The following is a 21,174-nucleotide window of genomic DNA, read 5'->3' on the forward strand; positions in this document are numbered from 1 at the left end:
AGACAACTTTCTTTAGTGCGTCGTTTCAAACGGTGCAAGACCAGAGGACAACGCCAAAAGGCGAACAGCATCCTCTGATCTCGCACTGTTTGAGACTAAGCTCTAAATAAATCTGTCTTTGATGTTTACCAATCACTTTCAAAGACAATGCACCATGTACTATCAGAGCATGTCTTTCTGTGTGTGTGCATGTTCGCCACAAGTACATGTGGTGACTGCAGTGACATGATTCCTTGCAAAACAGTTTCTGTTTGGTGTTTAAACATCTTAGGAGCCGTCCATAAATGACGTCACGCAACTAAGGGGGGGGGGGGGGGGGTCAGACATTTGTGACGATGTGTGACGAGGGGGGGAGGGGTTTGAGAAATGTGACGTCACATCAAAATGCGCAACTTTAAATAAATATAGACAATACGTTCTTAATTAAATAGACTTTTTAAGAAATGTTTTCTCCTACAACATCAAAGTGCAGCGCCACATTAAATACGCACTACAATGACAATAGTTTAAAGCGATTTGAAGCATGTTTTATCTTTTTTTTGGGGGGGGGGGGGTCTGACTTTTTGTGACGCCGTGTGACGATGGGGGGGGGGTCAAAAATGGTCCAAAATCGCGTGACGTCATTTATGGTCGGCCCCTTAGCACAACTGTTTCATTGCCAGAAAGGGTAACACCTACTCTTATATCCCCGCTCGCCCTGACGCCGTGCCCCTTTGCTGCCCAGGGGACCGCTCTGTACATGTACAGCAGCTCCGGCGCTCATCTTACCGGGCCGGGGATTCCACTTGCGGCCCGCTCACCCCACACACCTGCCACACGTGGCTCTCCGATCACCAGGTACGGCCACGGCGCACCTGATTGGTCGAAATGAGATTGGACACACGCCCCCATACACTCATCTGACCCCCCTCTCTCACAGCACTCACTCTCATTGGCTCTTTCTTTGCCTGAGTCACCCCCCCCAACCCCACCGGATCCAATCGCTTTTGCAAAGTGCACCCCAACGAGATGCAAAGGTAAAAGTGCATCCAGCCCTGAAATTCCTCACTCAGGCCGCTGCCGGAGGAAGAACCTTCACCACAAGAAGGGGGGGGGTTTGGCCTCCTCGTTCACGCTGGCATCTTGGAAGAGGTGGGAGTAACCACGTTTGACGATGATGATGAGGACGTCACCTTAAATATGTTCATAACATGTTGGACAGTGCTAACCGCAGTGCCACAGCTCAACTTCCAACCCCTCAATAATGATGCAAAAGCAGCAAAACCGACAATGTATCTGCACAAATCTCTCGACATAAAACATATATATTTTCGTTTATACATCTCATCAGCCGCATTAAATTATGGGAGTGCATACATTCAGCAGCATTGATTCAACACAAGCAAAACATCTGCACCAGTTTCCACATTCAGTGTCTCATCAGCAGAGTTCGGCTCGCTCGAACCGGCGCTCGTGAACTGCCAGATGGTTTACAAGCAAGGGGACTCTCTCCGTCAGAATATGGGTCCCAGTAAGCCGCAAAATTTCATGAACATTCGTAAAATCCGCTTAACCAATCGTGCGCGAGTGGGCATGGCCAGCTGTCGTGGTTGTTTTTTGGGTACCCTTTGTAAAATAGCTCACCCCCCCCCGCACCCCTCGTTCACAACACGCGCGCGCGCGCCCCACACGCACGCGCGCACTGGACGCTGGCAAGCGGCGGACAGCGCCGTCTCCTCTCGCTCGCCCGTCCCGGGCGGAATAGGAATGAGAGAGGAAGCCGCTCGCTCGCTCCTTCCGGCATTCATTCATTCATTCGTTCGTCCGCACGGCCGAGGCCGAGGGAGCCAGGTGAGTTAAACACGGTCCGGTGGTGAGGCAATCGCGGACGGACAGCGATTGGGAGGGAGAGATGGAGAGAGGAGAGGGGGTGACATGGAGAGAGAGAGAGATGGAGAGGTAGGAGAAAGATAGAAAAAAAAGAGATGGAGGGAGGAGAGATGGAAACATGTGAGAGAGATATAGAGAGAGGATAGACGGAAAGGATATAGAGAGAGAGCAGATATTTTAAGGGAGGAGAAAGATGGAAAGAGATGGAGGGGAGATGGAGAGAGAGGGCAGAGAGGAGAAATGGAGAGATAGAGAGGGGAGAGATGTAGAGGAGAGAGAGAGGAGATGGTAGCGATGGAGACGGGGTGAGAGGAATATGATCGAGGGATGGATATGGGGCGTGAGTCGATAACAGATGGAGAGGGGGAGACGTGAGGGATGGCGATGAGATAAGAGAGGGGATGGAGATGGATGAGTTGGAAATGCGGAGTAGATGGGAGAGGAGGGGGAAGAGAAGGGAGACGGGGGGGGGTAGAGAGGTGATATGAGGTGTCGAGATAGACTGGAGATTGTGGGGTGAGAGTGAAGGGGGAGGTGAGGAAGAGAGATGGAGAGGGGAGATACAGGATGCGAGGGAGCGTTCATGCGTGCGCGAACCCAGCTGTGCGGGGTGAGGGGATGCGGGGTGAGGAGGCGGAGGATGCGGGGTGAGAGGTGAAGGTGAGCAAAGCTCGGTGCGGTGAGGGGTATAGGGTGCTGGTGAGTAACGATTGCTTGATCGCAATATCACCCATTAGCTGATGATGATTGCGTTGATGATTTCAAGATAAGATGATGGCTTGATGATGATGACGGTTTCTGGATTGTGGTGCGGGTGGTAATGAATGGCTGCGTGGTCATGATTATAATCTGTTTCTCATGATGATGATGGTGGTGATGATTACTTGATGAACTGGGGTCGATTCCCAAGCACGGCTAACGTCAGTGGCGAGTGATATCTGAACCGGCCCTGGTGCCTCCACGCCAAAGTGACCACCGTGGTGAAGTATGGTCAAAAACAACCCCCACGACCTACACGGCGTGGGGTGGTCCTCATCCAGCAGTGGATTGAACAAGGACCTATTATGGTGGCTAGGAGATGTTAACTACCTCGCCTGGTATACAGGAGGGCGTGGGTTCGATCCTGACCCAGAATCCTGTAGTATATTTTGAGATTAGAAGCGTTTTGAGTATTTATCTGCGACAAATTTGCACGCGAAGAGCCATTTCATTGCGCTATCATTTGTGGTCAGGCCGCGTCTGAAAAAAAAAATAGCTTCATAGCTCAGTGGGAATAAGCTGGTAATATAAAAAAATAGTTTTTAAATAGTGAAATGTACGATCAGTATATGTACAATCACAAATTGAGCGGCGAGCAATCTGTAAGGTGGGATGGCTGTCAGAGTCCTTGGCAGTGGCGACAAGAGGCAGCCATCATGTGCCGGGGTCGTCAGGGAAAATGTGAGGGTAAGGAATAAGGTGATGGTGTGAGGGGTGAGTGTGAGGGGTGATGGTGTGAGGGGTGATGGTGTGAGGGGTGATGGTGTGAGGGGTGATGGTGTGAGGGGTGATGGTGTGAGGGGTGATGGTGTGAGGGGTGATGGTGTGAGGGGTGATGGTGTGAGGGGTGGGGGATTAGTGTGTGGGGTGAGTGTGAGGGGTAAGGGGTGAGTGTGAGGGGTAAGGAGTGAGGGGTGAGTGTGAGGGGTGAGTATGTGGGGTGAGGAGTGAGGGGTGAGCGGTGAGGAGTGAGCGGTGAGGGGTGAGGAGTAAGGAGTGAGGGGTGAGCGGTGAGGGGTGATGAGTGAGGGGTGAGCGGTGAGGGGTGAGGAGTGAGGAGTGAGGGGTGAGGGGTGACCGGTGAGGGGTGAGGAGTGAGCGCTCACCCCTCACCGGTGAGGAGTGAGGGGTGAGTGTGAGAGGTGAGGAGTGAGGGGTGAGGGGTGTTGGTGAATAATTGATGGCGACGGTAAATGACTCGAATTTCTCGCGCCTCTCTCAACCGCCCAGGCCTCACGGCCTCCACCCAGGGGTCACCTCGTGATTGTGTTTATTTGTTTACTTTCTTATTCGTTAATTTCGCTCGGTTGTTTAATCGCCTGTGTGTTTGTTCGTTTGTTGTGGAATCGGCCGGTCTCGTTCCCTTTCTCCCCTCACGCTGGTCCTGTCGCCACCTTCTCCTCCAGTACTCCACGGTCCTTCACCATCCCTCTACCTCCTCTCCCCTGCGTTTACCTCCCCCTCCCTGCGTCTCCCTCCTCTCCTCACCCCTCCATCTCCCTCATCTCCCTCCCCCCTGCGTCTCCCTCCTCCCCTGCCCCTCTGCGTCTCCCTCCTCCCCCCCCCCCCCACTCCGCGTCTTCCTCCTCTCCTCCCCGCATCTCCCGACTCCTCCGCTTCCTTCCTCCTCACTCCGGACCGGGTTTTGACCGTCTGGCTCTCAATGCTCAGAGCCAGGCTGCCTAAACCCCAATGCTGATGGAATCGCCAGATGCTATTGGCAATAGCGCTGTCCATCTCGACTCCGTTCAACGTTAAGCCGGTCCAGAGTTGTCCTGCTGACGCACACGTGCCACTGAAACGTCTTCTCCTTACGCGTGGGAGATGAGCCCGCATCTTCGCTTCACGCCATCCTCCTGGCACAGCGACGGGCACGGCTCTTCTTCCTCGTCGCCCACACACGGGAGAAGGGAGTTTCACAACATTTAGTGCGGTGATCCAACAACCCTTGCTGCTGCTGCTGCTGCCTCCACAGCGCTACCGAGATAGAGGCAGAGCCACGTGCAGCAGCGTAGCCAGACAGCACCACAGCGTAGCCAGCCAGCCAGCACCACAGCGTAGCAGCCAGCCAGCACCACAGCGTAGCAGCCAGCCAGCACCACAGCGTAGCAGCCAGCCAGCACCACATCGTAGCCAGCCATCACCACATCGTAGCCAGCCATCACCACATCGTAGCCAGCTAGCACCACAGCGTAGCCAGCCATCACCACATCGTAGCCAGCCAGCCATCACCACATCGTAGCCAGCCATCACCACAGCGTATCCAGCCAGCACCACAGCGTAGCAGCCAACCAGCACCACAGCGTAGCAGCCAGCCAGCACCACATCGTAGCCAGCCAGCACCACAGCGTAGCAGGCAGCCAGCACCACATCGTAGCCAAACATCACCACATCGTAGCCAGCCAGCCAGCCAGCACCACAGCGTAGCCAGCCAGCACCACAGCGTAGCAGCCAGCCAGCACCACAGCGTAGCCAGCCAGCACCACATCGTAGCCAGCCAGCACCACATCGTAGCCAGCCAGCACCACAGCGTAGCCAGCCATCACCACAGCGTAGCCAGCCAGCACCACATCGTAGCCAGCCATCACCACAGCGTAGCCAGCCATCACCACATCGTAGCCAGCCATCACCACATCGTAGGCAGCCAGCACCACATCGTAGCCAGCCATCACCACATCGTATCCAGCCATCACCACAGCGTAGGCAGCCATCACCACATCGTAGCCAGCCAGCCATCACCACATCGTAGCCAGCCAGCACCACAGCGTAGCCAGCCATCATCACAGCGTAGCCAGCCATCACCACATCGTAGCTAGCCATCACCACATCGTAGCCAACCAGCACCACAGCGTAGCCAGCCATCACCACATCGTAGCCAGCCAGCACCACATCGTAGCCAGCCAGCACCACATCGTAGCCAACCAGCACCACAGCGTAGCCAGCCAGCACCACATCGTAGCCAGCCAGCACCACAGCGTAGCCAGCCAGCACCACAGCGTAGCCAGCCATCATCACAGCGTAGCCAGCCAGCACCACATCGTAGCCAGCCAGAACCACATCGTAGCCAACCAGCACCACATCGTAGCCAGCCAGCACCACATCGTAGCCAGCCAGCACCACAGCGTAGCCAGCCAGCACCACATCGTAGCCAGCCAGCACCACAGCGTAGCCAGCCAGCACCACAGCGTAGCCAGCCCGGGTGATGCAGCGCGACAGATCATTATTGGGGGTTCGATGAGGCGCTGTATTATTGATGGCATACAAAGGGGGGCGTGACGCGATTCGCAGGTGGCTGTGTGGCGGTGGCGGTGTCATTTTTTCGTGTCAGACGAGACGAGGCCCGCAGTGTCCGGTGTTCTCTACCCCCCTGCTCGCGTCACGACACCCATTGTAGTCTCACAAAGACAAAGGTCCCCCGCGTAGCCCGCACGGCAGGCTGTTGGGGCAAGGGCTCGTGGCGAGCACCGATAAAGGCTGGCGCGGTGCGCCCCGCCCAATGAGGAGGGGCAGGGGGTTGGTGTGACCAGCATCACGCCCGGCCGCCTTTGTCTCCCCAGTGCCGTCCCAAGTACACACACACACGAGGCTGAGTTGACCTTGCGGAGTCCCTTGGCCGGTTGATTTATTCGCGACCGCGACATACTGGATGTGGTGTGCCGGGTGTGCGAACATATGTTCCCAGGCCATTGGTTGACTGGAGTTGGCGGCACGTGACGAGTACTCCAGCCTCAATCCACAGCGATAGAGATGTATACTGGATGTGGTGTTCCGGGGTGGGGGGGACGTGCACTGTTTACGTGTCCAGTCCCATTGGACAGAGCCGGCTGAGGGTGAGCCCTGGGCGCTGTGGCGGTGTCTCACCTGAGGAGGCAGTGGACGACTCGCAGCCCCGCCCCTCCACCCGGCCTTTCCCCCCACACTCGGCCCCCCGTGCATACCTGAGCCCTCACCTGCCGAGAGACGAGAGGAACGAACGCCAAACGCCGGTTGGCCGTGACGGCGGCGCGTGTTGACAGAGCGCGTGTGCTCGCGCACCCTCATGGGGTACCCCCCCCCTCCACATACCCAGTCCCCCCTCCGCCCCCCCCCCCCCAAAATAAATATTTTTAAGCCAGCTCACCTGGGCAGGTGGGGCGCACAGGTGGGAGTGGAGGTGAGCGGTACGCCTGTCGCAAAGTTGCAACCATGAGTCTGTCTATGAGTCTGTGACTCGATGAGTCTGTCTGTGAGTCTATGACTTTGTGAGTCCGTGAGTCTATCTGAGACTCATGGATTCACAAAGTAATTCACTCAGTCTGTGAGTCTGTGACTCGATGAGTCTGTCTGTGAGTCTATGATTTTGTGAGTCCGTGAGACTGCCTGAGACTCATGGATTCACAAAGTAATTCACTTAGTCTGTGAGTCTGTGATTCGATGAGTCTGTCTGTGAGTCTATGACTTTGTGAGTCCGTGAGTCTGCCTGAGACTCATAGATTCACAAAGTAATTCACTCAGTCTGTGAGTCTGTGACTCGATGAGTCTGTCTGTGAGTCTATGACTTTGTGAGTCCGTGAGTCTGCCTGAGACTCATGGATTCACAAAGTAATTCACTCAGTCTGTGAGTCTGTGACTCGATGAGTCTGTCTGTGAGTCTATGATTTTGTGAGTCCGTGAGTCTGCCTGAGACTCATGGATTCGCAAAGTAATTCACTCAGTCTGTGAGTCTGTGAGTCCATGAGTCTGTTTGTGAGTCCGTGAGTCCATGAGTCTGTTTGTGAGTCTGTGCCTGACTTCCGCAACCCAGTTACTGTCTGGTGCTGTCTCTCCCCGTCTCTACCCCTGCCTCTCTGTCCGTCTCCCTGGCTCTCTGTCCCTTCGTGGCTGTCTCTTTGTCTCGTTCTTTCACCCCCCCATGTCTCTTTTTCTCTTTCTCTCCGTCCATCTCTATAATTCAAAGTGAAATCGTTTGGCATAACAGCAAAGCTGCAGTCCTGTCACAGAGCACTTAAGCCAAGCCAACAATGCCTCGCATACCAGTGATCAATACAGATTCAGCACATTCATATGTAGCCCCTGCATTCCCAGCACAAACACTCAAACCCCATCCCCGCTCTCTCATCAGAGACGGGGCCTCTCTCTCTATGTGCCCGTCTCTCTTTCGCTGTCTCTGTATCTTGTCTCCATCTGCGTGCATCTCTCTGTGTGTCCCTCTCTCATGTCTCCGTCACCCCCCCCCCCCCCTCGTGTCTGTATCTGTCACTCTCTGTGATCGTCTCTTTTTCTCAGTGTTTCAATGTCTCTCTCTATCCATCTCCCTCCATGTCTCTGTCTCTCTGTATGTCTCTGTGTCTGTCTCTCTCTCTCTCTCTCCCCATGTCTCCGCTGCAGCGTGTGCGTGACCGTTTAGTCGCTTTCCGTGTCAAATGGATTCTGGGTGAGATGGAGACCGCCGCGTCCTCGCGCTCTCTCCCCATCACGCTCTCTCCCCACCACGCTCTCTCCCCACACCGCTCTCTCCCCACCACGCTCTCTCCCCACACCGCTCTCTCCCTACACCGCTCTCTCCCCGCACTGCTCTCTCCCCGCACCGCTCTCTCCCCACCATGCTCTCTCCCCGCACCGCTCTCTCCCCGCCACGCTCTCTCACCGCCACGCTCTCTCCCCGCACCGCTCTCTCCCCGCCACGCTCTCTCCTCACCACGCTCTCTCCTCGCCATGCTCTCTCCCCGCACCGCTCTCTCACCGCACCGCTCTCTCCCCGCACCGCTCTCTCCCCGCCACGCTCTCTCCCCACACCGCTCTCTCCCCACACCCCTCTCTCCCCGCACCGCTCTCTCCCCGCACCGCTCTCTCCCCACACCGCTCTCTCCCCACATTACTCTCTCCACACATTACTCTCTCCCCATACCGCTCAATCCCCGCACCGCTCTCTCCCCCGCCACCCTCTCTCCCCATACCGCTCTCTCCCCATACCGCTCTCTCCCCACACCGCTCTCTCACCACATCGCTCTCTCACCACACCGCTCTCTCCTCGCCATCCTCTCTCCCCGCACCGCTCTCTCCCCCGCCACGCTCTCAACTCGCCAAGCGCTCTCAATGCACCGCTCTCTCCCCACATTACTCTCTCCCCACATTGCTCTCTCCCCACATTACTCTCTCCCCACATTGCTCTCTCCCCACACCGCTCTCCCCGTACCGTGCTGGCTCTCCCCGCCACGCCGGGGTTCCGTGGGCGACTCTCAACAATTCGCCGTCGGTTTCCGGGCGATGCTGTGGGAAAGCGCGATCCGACCTCTGACACAAAACTAGACACCGATCATGCAACTTAGACGAGCCCAAGAAATCCGTCACGATAGAAATCCGCTTATGTTGAACAGCTCCTAATAACAGTAACAATAATAGTGATCATCATGATCGACTTATTTACCTAGGAGGGTTCTGCTGAGTTTATTTTTTTTAAACCTGGAGATGTTTTCAGCCAATCAACGATGAGTGGTGTTTATTATTCACATGGGGTGGAGGAAGCCGGAGCAACCAGAGAAAACCCACACCTTGCGCGAGGGGGCAACGCTCGATCCCCCGTACGGTGTAAATATCTGGCGATTCGTTGCTCCACTGCCTTCTACTGGCGAGCCAGAGTAGTACGGCACCTCCTCGACGCCACCCACGGGTAGAAGGGATTTTCACAACGACATAATCTGTGTGTGCGGTGTTCTACCAACCCTCGCTGCTGCTGCTGCTGCTGCCGCCTCCACAGCGCTGGATAATCAGAGGCAGCCACATACAGCAGCTGCTGCTGCTGCTGCCCGTAATCCACCCAGCGGGTGCCGGCATGACAACGCCGCAGGGTCTCGGGAGACGGCTTGGGGCGGGGGTAGGGGGGGGGGCTTCAGCCAGATTGGTCGCGGCTGATGATGATAGCGATGGTGATATGGTGGTGACGGTGGTGACAGGGGTCGTGACGGTGGTGGTGACGATGATGGTGGTGACGACGGTGGTGACGACGGTGGAGACGGTGGTGGTGATGATGGTGATGGGGGTGGCGGTGGCGATGATAGTGAACATCCTCGAGCCAGATCTACGCATGCAGCACTCCGTCGCTCACCGTCGTCAAAGTCCTCGTCGCGGTTTCACCGTCCGTGCAACCTCGTGGCCATGGCCAGCAACGCAGAATCCGAATCTGTATTTACGCTGGAGGAATCCGATGAACTATAAAGCTCTGTTTCACAGGTGTCCAGTAGGTAACGGGACAGGACAAACCTCAGTCGTCACTAAACAGGGGCGACGTTTCGGGCAATGGCCCTTCTTTAGAGCACAGCGACTACTATATATATAAAACATTGTCCTTGCCCCCGCACCTCCGATTAGCACGGTTGGCCACGTACTGTGCGAAAGCAGTTCAACATCATACATACAAGTCTATGGGTCGCTGTGTGCGAGGTCTATGGGTCGCTGTGTGCGAGGTCTATGGGTCTCTGTGCAGGTCTATGGGTCGCTGTGTGCGAGGTCTATGGGTCGCTGTGTGCGAGGTCTATGGGTTCCTGTAAGCGAGGTCTATGGGTCTCTGTGCAGGTCTATGGGTCTCTGTGCAGGTCTATGGGTCTCTGTGCAGGTCTATGGGTCTCTGTGCAGGTCTATGGGTCGCTGTGTGCGAGGTCTATGGGTCTCTGTGCAGGTCTATGGGTTCCTGTAAGCGAGGTCTATGGGTCTCTGTGCAGGTCTATGGGTCTCTGTGCAGGTCTATGGGTTCCTGTTAGCGGGGTCTATGGGTCTCTGTGCAAGTCTATGGGTCTCTGTGCAGGTCTATGGGTCTCTGTGCAGGTCTATGGGTTCCTGTTATCGGGGTCTATGCGTCTCTGTGTAAGTCTATGGGTTCCTGTGAGCGAGGTTTATGGATCTCTGTGTAAGTCTATGGGTTCCTGTGAGAGCGGTCTATGGGTCTCTGTGCAGGTCTATGGGTTCCTGTGAGAGCGGTCTATGGGTCTCTGTGTAAGTCTATGTGTTCCTGTGAGAGTGGTCTATGGGTCTCTGTGCAGGTCTATGGGTTCCTGTGAGAGCGGTCTATGGGTCTCTGTGCAAGTCTATGGGTTCCTGTGAGAGCGGTCTATGGGTCTCTGTGCAGGTCTATGGGTTCCTGTGAGAGCGGTCTATGGGTCTCTGTGCAGGTCTATGGGTTCCTGTGAGCGAGGTCTATGGGTCTCTGTGCAAGTCTATGGGTTCCTGTGAGAGCGGTCTAGGGGTCTCTGTGCAAGTCGATGGGTTCCTGTGAGAGCGGTCTATGGGTGCCTGTGCAGGTCTATGGGTTCCTGTGAGCGAGGTCTATGGGTCTCTGTGCAGGTTTATGGGTTCCTGTGAGAGCGGTCTATGGGTCTCTGTGCAGGTCTATGGGTTCCTGTGAGCGAGGTCTATGGGTCTCTGTGCAGGTCTATGGGTCTCTGTGCAAGTCTATGGGTTCCTGTGAGTGAGGTCTATGGGTCTCTGTGCAAGTCTGTGGGTCTCTGTGAACCCTTAAATCCACCTGGGTTTGGCCCTAGTCGGGGGACACGGCCGACCGGCAGGCCGCGTGTGCGGTGGGGCAAAGTGTGTGTACTCCCACCTCTTCCAAGACGTCTGGCTCAGCGTGGGAAGAGGAGGCCAACATCGCCATTCGAGAGGGCAGCTCGCTCGAGTCGGGGGGGGGACTTCCACCAGTGGCGGCATGAGCCAGCTGTTGCAGGGCTTCGCCTTCGCCACCCGTACGCACCCACGCTATGAATCTGGCATCCTGACGATGGCCAACACCACCATCATCATCGCCACCACGATGATCAACATTTATCGACGTCGTATTTGTCACCATCGCTTGCAGTAGGAATGACCGACAATGGCATCGTCATGTGCAGCATTGCCGTGATCATCATCCACTCGACTGATTGCGGCACCACCCGGGCCAATTCCAGAGCAGCCCCTGGCCGTGGGGGCCGTTTTGATCCAATCACGCGGTCCTCCGGTCATCGGCCGGCCATTTGTTCGCAGCCATCGCGGTAACAACAAGCGGCGCTGGCTCTGAGTAGGTGCGGGGGTGTGGAGGAGGCCATCACCCAGCAGTGGATTGATCATGGGCAACGATATTGAACGATAACTGTTGTTGTAAATAGTGGCATGCACCAAATTGAGCATCACACACTCACGCACGCGTGCGCGCGCACGCAAGCACACGCGGTTACGTTCAACACGATGTGACATGCTTGTTGAGTCTCATCTCATCATCTCCCCCGCCACCCTCCCTCTCTCCCGCTGCCTCACAGCCTCACCCATTGACCACTCGTCCGGACGGAACTCTCCCAGAACGAGGCCCTTGACGAACGCCCGGTGACCACCCGCCGTAGTAATGCCAGCCCAACGCCGCCACCAGCTGCCCCTGCTGCCCCTGCTGCCCCTGCTGCTTCTGCTGCTACGATCGTCCACTTCCACCGACGCCCTCGCCCGACCTGCGACCTCCTCTCGTCCTTTTGCCGACGACGTTTCCCCCGCGGTTGCCGTCGACGCCACGGTGGGAGGCGGCGGTGGCGGTGACGCCGCCATGGTGCCCGTCGGTCACCGACGGCCCATCGTCAACGCCGGCGCCGGCAGAGATGATGATGCTGCTCCTGCTGCTGTCGAAGAGGTAGCGTCGGACAAGACCGCGCATCACCTCGTCGCTCCGGACGATCGCCGCGCTGCTGCGACCGGGCGACTGTCGGCGATGCTCAAAAACTCCGCTTCCACCTCCCAACTTTTGGCGACGGACGCCGCTACTGCCGATGTTTTTGCGGGCGGTCGCGATGGTGGCGGTGATGGTGCTGACGTTGGCGGCGGTGGCGGCGGCGGCGGCGGCAGCGGTGGCGCCGGTGATGCCAGGACGGCCCCGGGGAAGGACGGCAGGGAGGCGGTGCCGCGCCCCGCGGGGCTGTGGCGGCCCACGGTCCCGCAGTCGCGCACCGCCCGCTCGGCCGACTGGCGATTGCCCGGCATGGATTACCACAGCTCCTGGCTGCCTCAGTCACCGGACACCACCACCACGACCACCACGACCACCACGACCACGGCCTTGACAACAACAACCACCGCCGCCGCCACCGAGGCCGCGACGCTCAAATATTGGGGTTCCACGCAGCTGCCGCGGCGGTGGGCCGACGGCTCCAAGGTCGACGGGGTCAAGGCCGGGTCACCGCCTTCAGAGCAGAGGTCAACCGGACCGCGGGGCCCGAACGCAGGAAATGTCACCGCCGCTGTAGCCGAGGGGTCGGCTGCTCCGGGACGAGGTGAGGGTGCGTGCCTGCGTGCGGACATGCGCAGTGATCGCCGGTTATCGTCGGTGATTGCCGGCGGCAGGGGCTAGGCAGAACGCGAGGCATGCGGAGTGTTTAATTTATTGGACGCCGTCCATTTGAGTTCAGGTGGCGTTTTTATTCATTGGTGCCAACCGAGGGCTCGAGAACAACCCCCTCTCTCCTGGGAGGCAAAATCGCCTTCGCCGTCCGCGTGATTGGCCGCAGTGCAGCCACCCTGCCGATGGTGGCGGCTCGCGGTCGCAGGGCGAATGACAGGGAACGGCTGGTGGTGGCGATGGTTCTGGAGGTGGTGGAGGTGGTCGTGGTGGAGGTGGTCGTGGAGGCCGTTGGTCGGCACAGCTGTAGCCCGGTTCACGGCGAGCAGCGTAGCGCCCTCGCGGGGGTCATGACACCCGGTCTCGTCCGCCGCTGACAACCGTTCTGGGGCCTCCCGTAGGTCGACTCGGCCTTAAGTGAGTACCGAACGCGGTGGACAGCGGCACTGGGCGTGGCCACACATCACCCCCCTCGTGTGCCGTGCCGCCCTTCACAGGTGCTGCTCGCTAACGGCACTTGCCCCAACAAGCTGTGTAGGCTACGTGGGGGATCTGAATGTGTACTTGATCTCATGATGGCGATGGCACGAACGGGATTAACACAATTTGGCAACAACAACAAAAATGTCCTAAACAAATTTGTGTCAATCGCTTGCGCTTTTTTCTCCGAACGACAAGGCAAATTAAATCACCATCGGACGTCTCGCTGCACTGCTGGCGAGAGTCGGTGCTGACGAAGCAGGGAGGGCGTGGGGGGTGCAGGAGTGGGGGGGGGGGGGTGGAAGCGGTCACAGCAAGGTCAGTGAGGTTCATTATCACATCGATTGGGCAGGGGAAATGGCCGAGCGAGGAGACGGCGCTGTTCAGCGAGCACCTGTGAAGACCGGCACGGCACACGAGGGGGTGGGTGGCCAGTTCCACGCCCGGCCGCCTTTGTCTCCCCAGTGGCTATTATTTTACAAACCGCACCAGGTACTCGTTTGAGGCTGAGTCGACCTAGGGGAGGCCCAGGACCGGTTCAGATAATCGTCACTGGTGTTTGCCCTGAGCAGGAATCGAACTCGGGTCGCCGGGTTTGCAGCGCAGTGCGCTAACCGCCACACTACACACATAACCACATATACACACACACACGCACGTATATAAAGGTGACCGTGTACACGTGTCCAAGATGCACCGGGGGCCCACGTGTGAGTGGAGTGGAGGTTGGAGCCGGTGTGGAGGCTTGGGATCGTGAGCTGCGGTTGTTTGACGACGACGACGCCGCCGCCAAACTGTCAGAGGGCATTGAATGCTCGCGCGCACAATCACACCGCGCCAGGGCTGTTTGTCTGTCAATGCGCGCCGCCCTTGTCACTCGTGACACAACGCATCGCCCGAACTCGCCTGCAATCCGATTATTTATGCTGGGCAGTGGTGGTCGGTGGCTATGCTGCTGCTGCTGCTGCACGTGGCGAGGGTTGGTGGATTACCGCACACACGGACGTCGTTGTGAGACTTCCTTAAGCCCGTGGGTGGCGTCGAGGAAGTGCCGTACCCTGGCTCGCCAGGAGAAGGCGGTTACAGCAAAGCGGACTAATCGCCATCTGTTTCTATCTGTACGGGGATGGAGTGTTGCCCCCCCCCCGTGCAATGCGTGGGTTTTCTCCGGGTGCTCCGCTTTCTTCCCACGTGTTTAAATACCTGCATTTAAAAATAATTATCCTGCACGGTATCCATACCCTTCACCCTTCCCCCCCCCCCCCCCCCCCGTGCCAAGCTTCCTCCCGATGTCTCTCTCTCTCTCCATCTCTCCCGGTTCAGCCGGCACCGGTCGCCCCTCCACCGAACCCCACCTCCACGAGGAGTCCCCGAGCACGGCGCTCGGCCGTCGGGGGGCCCTGATCCCGGACGAGCGCCCCTCCGACGATACCGACGACGACGCGTTGGCGCAACCTCCTGCAGGCGCCGACCCGGGTTCCCGGCGCCGGGCGCACCGCCGGCACGGCTTGCTGGGCGCCGCCTGGGCCGTGCACGTGTACGGCTGCGGCGCTCTCTTCCTCCTGCTGGCGCTGGCCTCCGCCGCCGTGGCCGTGGTGGCCGGCATGGGCCGACCCGCCGAAACCACCGCCACCGCTGTCGCCGCCACCGGCGGCCGGGAGGAGCCGCCGCCGCCGCCGGACCGCGCTTCGCCGCTCTTCGCGTCCAAGTCGGCGGCGCTGACCTCGGCGCTCGCCGGAGGGTGGCTGCTGTGCGCCGCGGGGACGGCGCGGGCGCTGCTGCTGCTGCTCGCCGGCGCCTACAACGCGGACGGGCGGCTGGGCGCCGGCGCCGCCCGCCTGCTCTACGACGTGCCCTTCCCGTGCCTCACCGCCGCCCACGCCGCCGCCCTGGCCTCGCTCGCCAAGGCGGCCGAGCCGCGCCTGCCGGCCGCCCGCGAGCACCGGCTGTTGGCGGCGCTGGCGGCCGCGGTGGCGCTGCATTTTCTGCTGGCGCTCGGCGGGAGCCTGGCGGCGGGGTTGGCGGGCCCTGGCTCGCCCGCCTCCTTGGCCGCCCCCTCGGTGGCGCTCGTCTACTTCTGCGCATTCGGGGCGGCGCTGCTGGCGCTCGCCATCGTCGGCACGTGCGGCGGCACCGACCCCGCCGTTTCGGGCGAGAAGGGCCACCTCGTCTTCTCGCCCGCGTCCGCGCCGGCCACCACCCCCTCGCCGTCGTCGTTGTCCGCAAGGTCGCGGGCGGCCGTGGCCGCCGGCGCTCTGGTGGCCGCGTGCGGCGTGGCGCAGGCGAGTGGGGTGGCTCTGGGCTTTGTTGGCGACTTCGAGGTCGAGTCTCCCGCGGGCCGTACGCCGGCGTGGTGGTCCTTCCACTTCTGCGCCCGCGTCCTGGAGCTCGCCGCTTGCCTCACGCTCTGCCTCACCGCCGCCACCGCCGTGCCCTTTCGCCGGCGCAAGCCTCACGCCGGTGCCGATGACGTCGAGGAGCCGCGGCGGCGGCAGCCGGTGGCGGCGGGGCTGGCGGTGCCGCTGGCTCGATGCGACGAGGCCCTGGAGTCCGGCAAAGGTGACGGCGGTTGCTGGGGGAAACTATCGCGGCTCCTGCGTGGTTTCGGCACCAGCGACAGCATCGATGCTGCCACCGTCATCGCCGGCGCCAGTGGCGGCGACGGGCGACGCGAGCCACAGACTGGAACCAGTGCCGGCCGGACGGACGTGGGCCGGCCCCGCGGGACCCCAGATGGCCTCGAGTCGGGCGTCACGGCGCCGTTCGCGTCGTCTTGCACCGCCACCGACGCCGGCGACGACGGCGGGAAAAGATCGACGAGGAGGGGCGACAGCGACCCAGGAGTGGACGACAGCGACGATAGCAGCCACGACGAAGATGACGACGATGAGGTGTGCGACGGCAGCAGGCGCGGGAAGGCCGCCGGCGGGCACCGGCGCCGGAACCGCAAGCGCTCCGGCAGCGGCCACTCGCTGGGCTCTTCGCTGCTGCTGCTCCACCAGTTCACGATGTCCGACCTGGACCTGCGGCCGCCGTCGCCCATCGAGCTGTGGCGCAGCATCGACGACGCGCTGCTGGAGCGCGCCGTCATCACCGAGAGCCTCTTCCGCCGCTCGCACAGCGCCGGCAACCTGTCGACGATGGGCGACGCGGAGGGGACGGCCGCCGGCGCCTCCGTCGGCGGCCCCGAGAGGCCCGGCCGCCTGCAGCGGCTGTTCCGCGGCTCGGCGCTCAGCCTGCGCAAGAGCTCCAGCCGCCTGGCGATGGCGTCGTCCAGCTTCGGCAGCGGCGTGAGCCGGGCCCCGAGTCTGGTGATGCAGTCGCCCCTCGGTAGCACCGCCACCGGCGCCGGCGGGTGGTCCAGGAGGGACGCGTCCTTCGCGTCGCTCATGAGCCTCGGTTTGGGGTGGTCGAAGAGCAGGCCCAGGGATTTGGCGCCGGTCCCGGTGGCCGGGGAGAGGGTTCTCGACCTCGGTTCGAAGCACGCGGTCCGCGACGGAGACGCCGATGACTCCGCGAGCGTCGGGCACAGGGCACCGTCGGTGAACATCAACCAGGAGTTCAACCACATCTGCAAGCAGATCAACCACCTGAGTATGAGCAGCGACGCCATCGACGTGTAGGCGCCGCCGCCGCCGCCGCCGCCGTAGCCGGCCCGTGCTCCGTCCGCTGCTGGTTTTGACGGCCGCATGGGCGGGCCGTGAAAAGTGTCAGAATTTGATACTAATTAAATTGAGGGCGTTCACGTCATCGTCGTCGTCATTGACGTCGTCGTCATTGACGTCGTCGTCATTGACGTCGTCGTCATTGACGTCGTCGTCATTGACGTCGTCGTCATTGACGTCGTCGTCATTGACGTCGTCGTCATTGACGTCGTCGTCATTGACGTCGTCGTCATTGACGTCGTCGTCATTGACGTCGTCGTCATTGACGTCGTCATCAGCCACGATTCATCCCCCGCGGGACTGGATGAAGCTGGCCTCCCCCTTCCCCAAGGCGACCGCCATCTCCGGCGACCTGGCGAGGGATCACTCCGCGTGGTTCGTTGCGCTCGGGCCGATCACCTCCGGTCGTTCCGATTTTGCCGCTCCCATCGCCGCTCCATCTCCGCGGTGGACCCACGTCCTCTCGAGTGCATCTCCTCCTCTGACTGCTGCTGCTGCTGCTGCGTCTCCAGCCTCTTTCGCCGGGGGTCGGCAAGAGATGTCACAAAAGTGATGACGCCTCCATGTCCAATAATCCCGCCTCCTCCTCCTCCTTGCGGCGTGTCCTGACAGTATTTATTCGTATGTACAGTGCAGCCGGTTGGCATGGTCTCGCTCCTGTCAGTCATTGGGGTTGTTTGACCATACTTCACCGCTTACGACCGGTGTAGAGGAGGGGAGGAGGAGGCCGCTGTGCCGCCACTCTAGAGCTCGCTCTCCTGGAGGCCCCTTCCGACAGCAAGGGGCATGGGTGGGACATTGCGGGGCTGTGCCTGTACCTTGTTATAATGTATAATTTTAAAGTAAACTTACAGAGTTTAACAACTGTCTAATAATTTCATCCACCCCTCCTCCAAGTCAGTAGTGTCCTCCTGACACAACGTTATTAATTTAAGACTTGAAGTCATCCTACTTGTATATTGCAATAAACAGCGATATCATTTCAACTGTACAGTGTACAAGTATTTTAAAGGATAAATAGTAACGAGAATAACAATGTAAGCAGCATGTGAAGCAATGAGCACTGAATCTACGGCCTCTCCTAGATGGGGCCCTGAGCCATAGGCCCCAAATCATGTTTCACGGGTGCCGAGGGTGGCGATTGCTACCAGTTATTTCCTTGAAGCGTTTTACCTCGACCACGGACGTGTGTGTGATAGCAAGGTCTCCGTGGAAGCTTTGCGCACGGGAAGGGCTACCACGGAGACCTCGTCGTTATATGCATTCCTAGGGACGCTTTGATGTGGAATATTGTATCTGGAGGAGAGAAATCGAAGTTGATGTGAGAACACAGTGGGGATTTTCTTTCCCGCTGCACCTACGATTGGCACGGTTGGCTACGTATGGTGCTAAAGAAGTTCAACATACATACGTACAGATTGGGCGTAAGGAGGACGTTGGTCCATACAGCCCCTTTGTGGGGAAGTCATTTAATAGAATCATCACCCCAAATTTTTGCTGGAAGATACGGGGTGTGGGTCTTATAATCCGGAGAGAGCGCAACGACGACTGCGAGCTCGACGCGTGACTGCTCTGATCAACACTCGGCCGAGAGACCGACTCTGATGAAGTCCCCAGACTCGGACTCTGCAGGCCGCCGTCAAGATGAACGTAGCAGGGCGGGCCGGGCCGGGCTGGGCTGGACTTGGCCAGGGTCTCGATTTTTAAATCGTGCTCGGGGATGAATTTGATGCCGACAAGTTTGGCGGTCTTGGCTTTGTCACCCACGACCCCCCCCTCCCCCGGCCCCCCGCCGTCCCATCCACCGCATGACCCGTGCACCCCTACATGGTTTCGACACCCGTGCTAACACGTCCGGCCACAACAGCCGCTCCCCACCGCCCCTCTCCTCCCAACCCCGTCCAGTCGGAGGGGGGACCATGTCAGAAATTATTGGGCCACAGGTCGGAAGTGGAGGTTGCCAAAATGCCCCAGGCTCCGGTTTCCGTCAGGACGACGGGCGACGCGGCTTCCGAGCGCCAGCGCGTGGGACGCTCGTTGCGGAGGTTCGCGGTTCGAGCCGAGCGGCCGCCCTACACTAGACAGCGGGGAAACTAAAGATCCCTTGACATCGTCCTCCCTGGCAGACTGACGGTACCCGTCCGTGAAACACAGCAGCGCCCCTTCCTTTGTAACAGCCTCGTGCTGGGGGGAATGGCGAGAATCACCGCGTGGTGCTCGTGGTTTTGATGTGAAGAGCGGGGGAGGTCAAATTTCACGGGTGTGCACCTTCTGCAACGAGACGCGGGAAGAAAATAAATAAAAATAATAATTGTAAAATTAAACTTTACAAATGTTTTGTTTGTTATTGCTTAAGTCAACGCTGTCTGGTAAAGTCTGCCGGCTCGTGTCAGTGGTCATGATATGTAAATGTTCGTGAACAAAACAACAAAAATACAAAAAATATATTTCAATAAAAATTACATTGTAAATCATCCCATCATCATTATCAGCAGCAGCCATGTTCAGTGCACTGCTGGCTGACGGCCTCCCCAAGTCGCCCAGAGGCCTCCTCCCCAAGAGGCAGTGATCGCAGGGCTGCGCCTACACCGGTACCACAGCTGATCTCTCCGAATATCTCTGCCCGGGATGTCAGTGCCCCACGTGCTTGCCTGCCCTCCCCTCCCCTCTGTTGACCGTGTAAGTAATGTTTGACGCAAATTCATTAAATGCGCTATTGTAAAAAATCGGTTGTAAAGTATAATTGTGTTCCATCCACGCGTGTACGCGTGTTGCTATCTTTGCGCAAATAACGTTCTCGTTTCCAGCGAAGGTCATCTTGTTCGAAAAGGTGGCGAAGGAGCAAAGTCTACGATGTTGGCGCAGGGTCAAGTTCAACGGCCACGGCGCGAGTTTCCGATGGCCGAGACGGGCGTCGATCGGAGCGCGTCTCTCCGCGACTCTGGCGACCGGGCAGCAGAGGAAGACATAAGGCCAGATGTGGGTGGTGCAGGATCCTGGCGGAGTGTACAACGCGTTGGCGGCGATGAGCTGGTGGTGTTTGAGGTGGTGGCATCAAACTAACTAAACAATTTTATTTTATTTTACCAGGTAAGGCCCACTGAGCTATATAGCTCTTTTTCAGAAGCGACCTGGCCACGAATTATAAGCCCAATTAAGTTGCTCATCATGTGCAAATTCATAGCAGCCAAATACTCTAAATGAGTGTTTCTAAATGTGGAGGAAAAATCCGGAGGATCCGGAGAAAAATCCTTGCGACCAGAGGGAGAAAGAGAGACACACAAACTCCAAATATACAGCAGGTGTATACCAGGCGAGGTAGTTAACATCTCGTCACCATCTGCGTGATGTTAATGGTGTTGACCACGATTGCGGCTTGATCGTGAAGATTTGTGAGAGAAAAAAACACGACTTCGAAGAAAGGTCACGCTCGGCATTGTTCAAAAGGAAATTCTGGTTGTTTCTAATCTCGCCCCATTTCAACAGCCACTTCCACGGCGTCACCGTGGACTTGGATCAAATTCACGATCGCCGTGACCTCCGTCACCTCAGGCGTCAAAATCGTTGCCTTGGTGATTAAGTTATTGCAGGTCGTCCTTCGAGAACGAAGTTTATCGTCTTGAGGGGGCTGCCACAACGTCCGTCATGTCCACCATAATCATCATCATAAGGCTTCACTATCAATCCACTGCTGGATGATGGCCTCCCCACGCCGTATCAGTAATGAGGGTTGTTTGACCATACTTCACCACGCTGGTCAGTGTGGGTTGGGTGAAGGTGGGATGGATGCCCAAGACAATTTCACAATGTCTTGGCTTAATTTGCTTCCTTATAAAATGTTAGAAGTCATCCAGGCTACAAAGATCCCCCGTATAGCCTTTAACAGACTTGTTATTATGGCCAGCATGGCACGCGAGGGGGTTGGTGGCTAACACCATGCCCAACCGCCTTTGTCTCCCCAGTGCTGACTTTTACACAGGGCACCAAGTACTCATTCAAGGATGAGTCACCCCAGCGGAGGACTGGTTAGAATATTTCGCCACTGGTGTTTGTCGTGAGCAGGAATCGAACTCG

At 58.4% G+C, this 21,174-nt stretch overlaps 1 protein-coding gene across 3 annotated transcripts; it reads left to right on the top strand.

The window, feature by feature from the left end:
* The first annotated feature begins 534 nt into the window (after positions 1-534).
* LOC116952309 (uncharacterized) lies at positions 535-18,086 on the top strand. 3 transcript variants are annotated; one of them, XM_076074216.1, is made up of 3 exons: positions 535-837; positions 11,895-12,890; positions 14,759-18,086. In XM_076074216.1, exons 2-3 carry the CDS (start codon positions 11,978-11,980, stop codon positions 17,056-17,058), a joined length of 3,213 nt encoding a protein of 1,070 aa, XP_075930331.1. In that variant the 5' UTR covers positions 535-837; positions 11,895-11,977; the 3' UTR covers positions 17,059-18,086. The 3 variants fall into 3 exon arrangements, with proteins under 3 accessions (XP_075930331.1, XP_032827433.2, XP_075930332.1); XM_032971542.2 differs by lacking the exon at positions 535-837 and adding an exon at positions 1,581-1,830; XM_076074217.1 differs by lacking the exon at positions 535-837 and adding an exon at positions 2,477-2,568.
* Positions 18,087-21,174: the final 3,088 nt, after the last annotated feature.

Source organism: Petromyzon marinus, chromosome 46 (genome assembly GCF_048934315.1).
Source record: "Petromyzon marinus isolate PM22_M1 ecotype Great Lakes invasive population chromosome 46, UKy_Petmar_22M1.pri1.0, whole genome shotgun sequence".
NCBI lineage: Eukaryota > Metazoa > Chordata > Hyperoartia > Petromyzontiformes > Petromyzontidae > Petromyzon > Petromyzon marinus.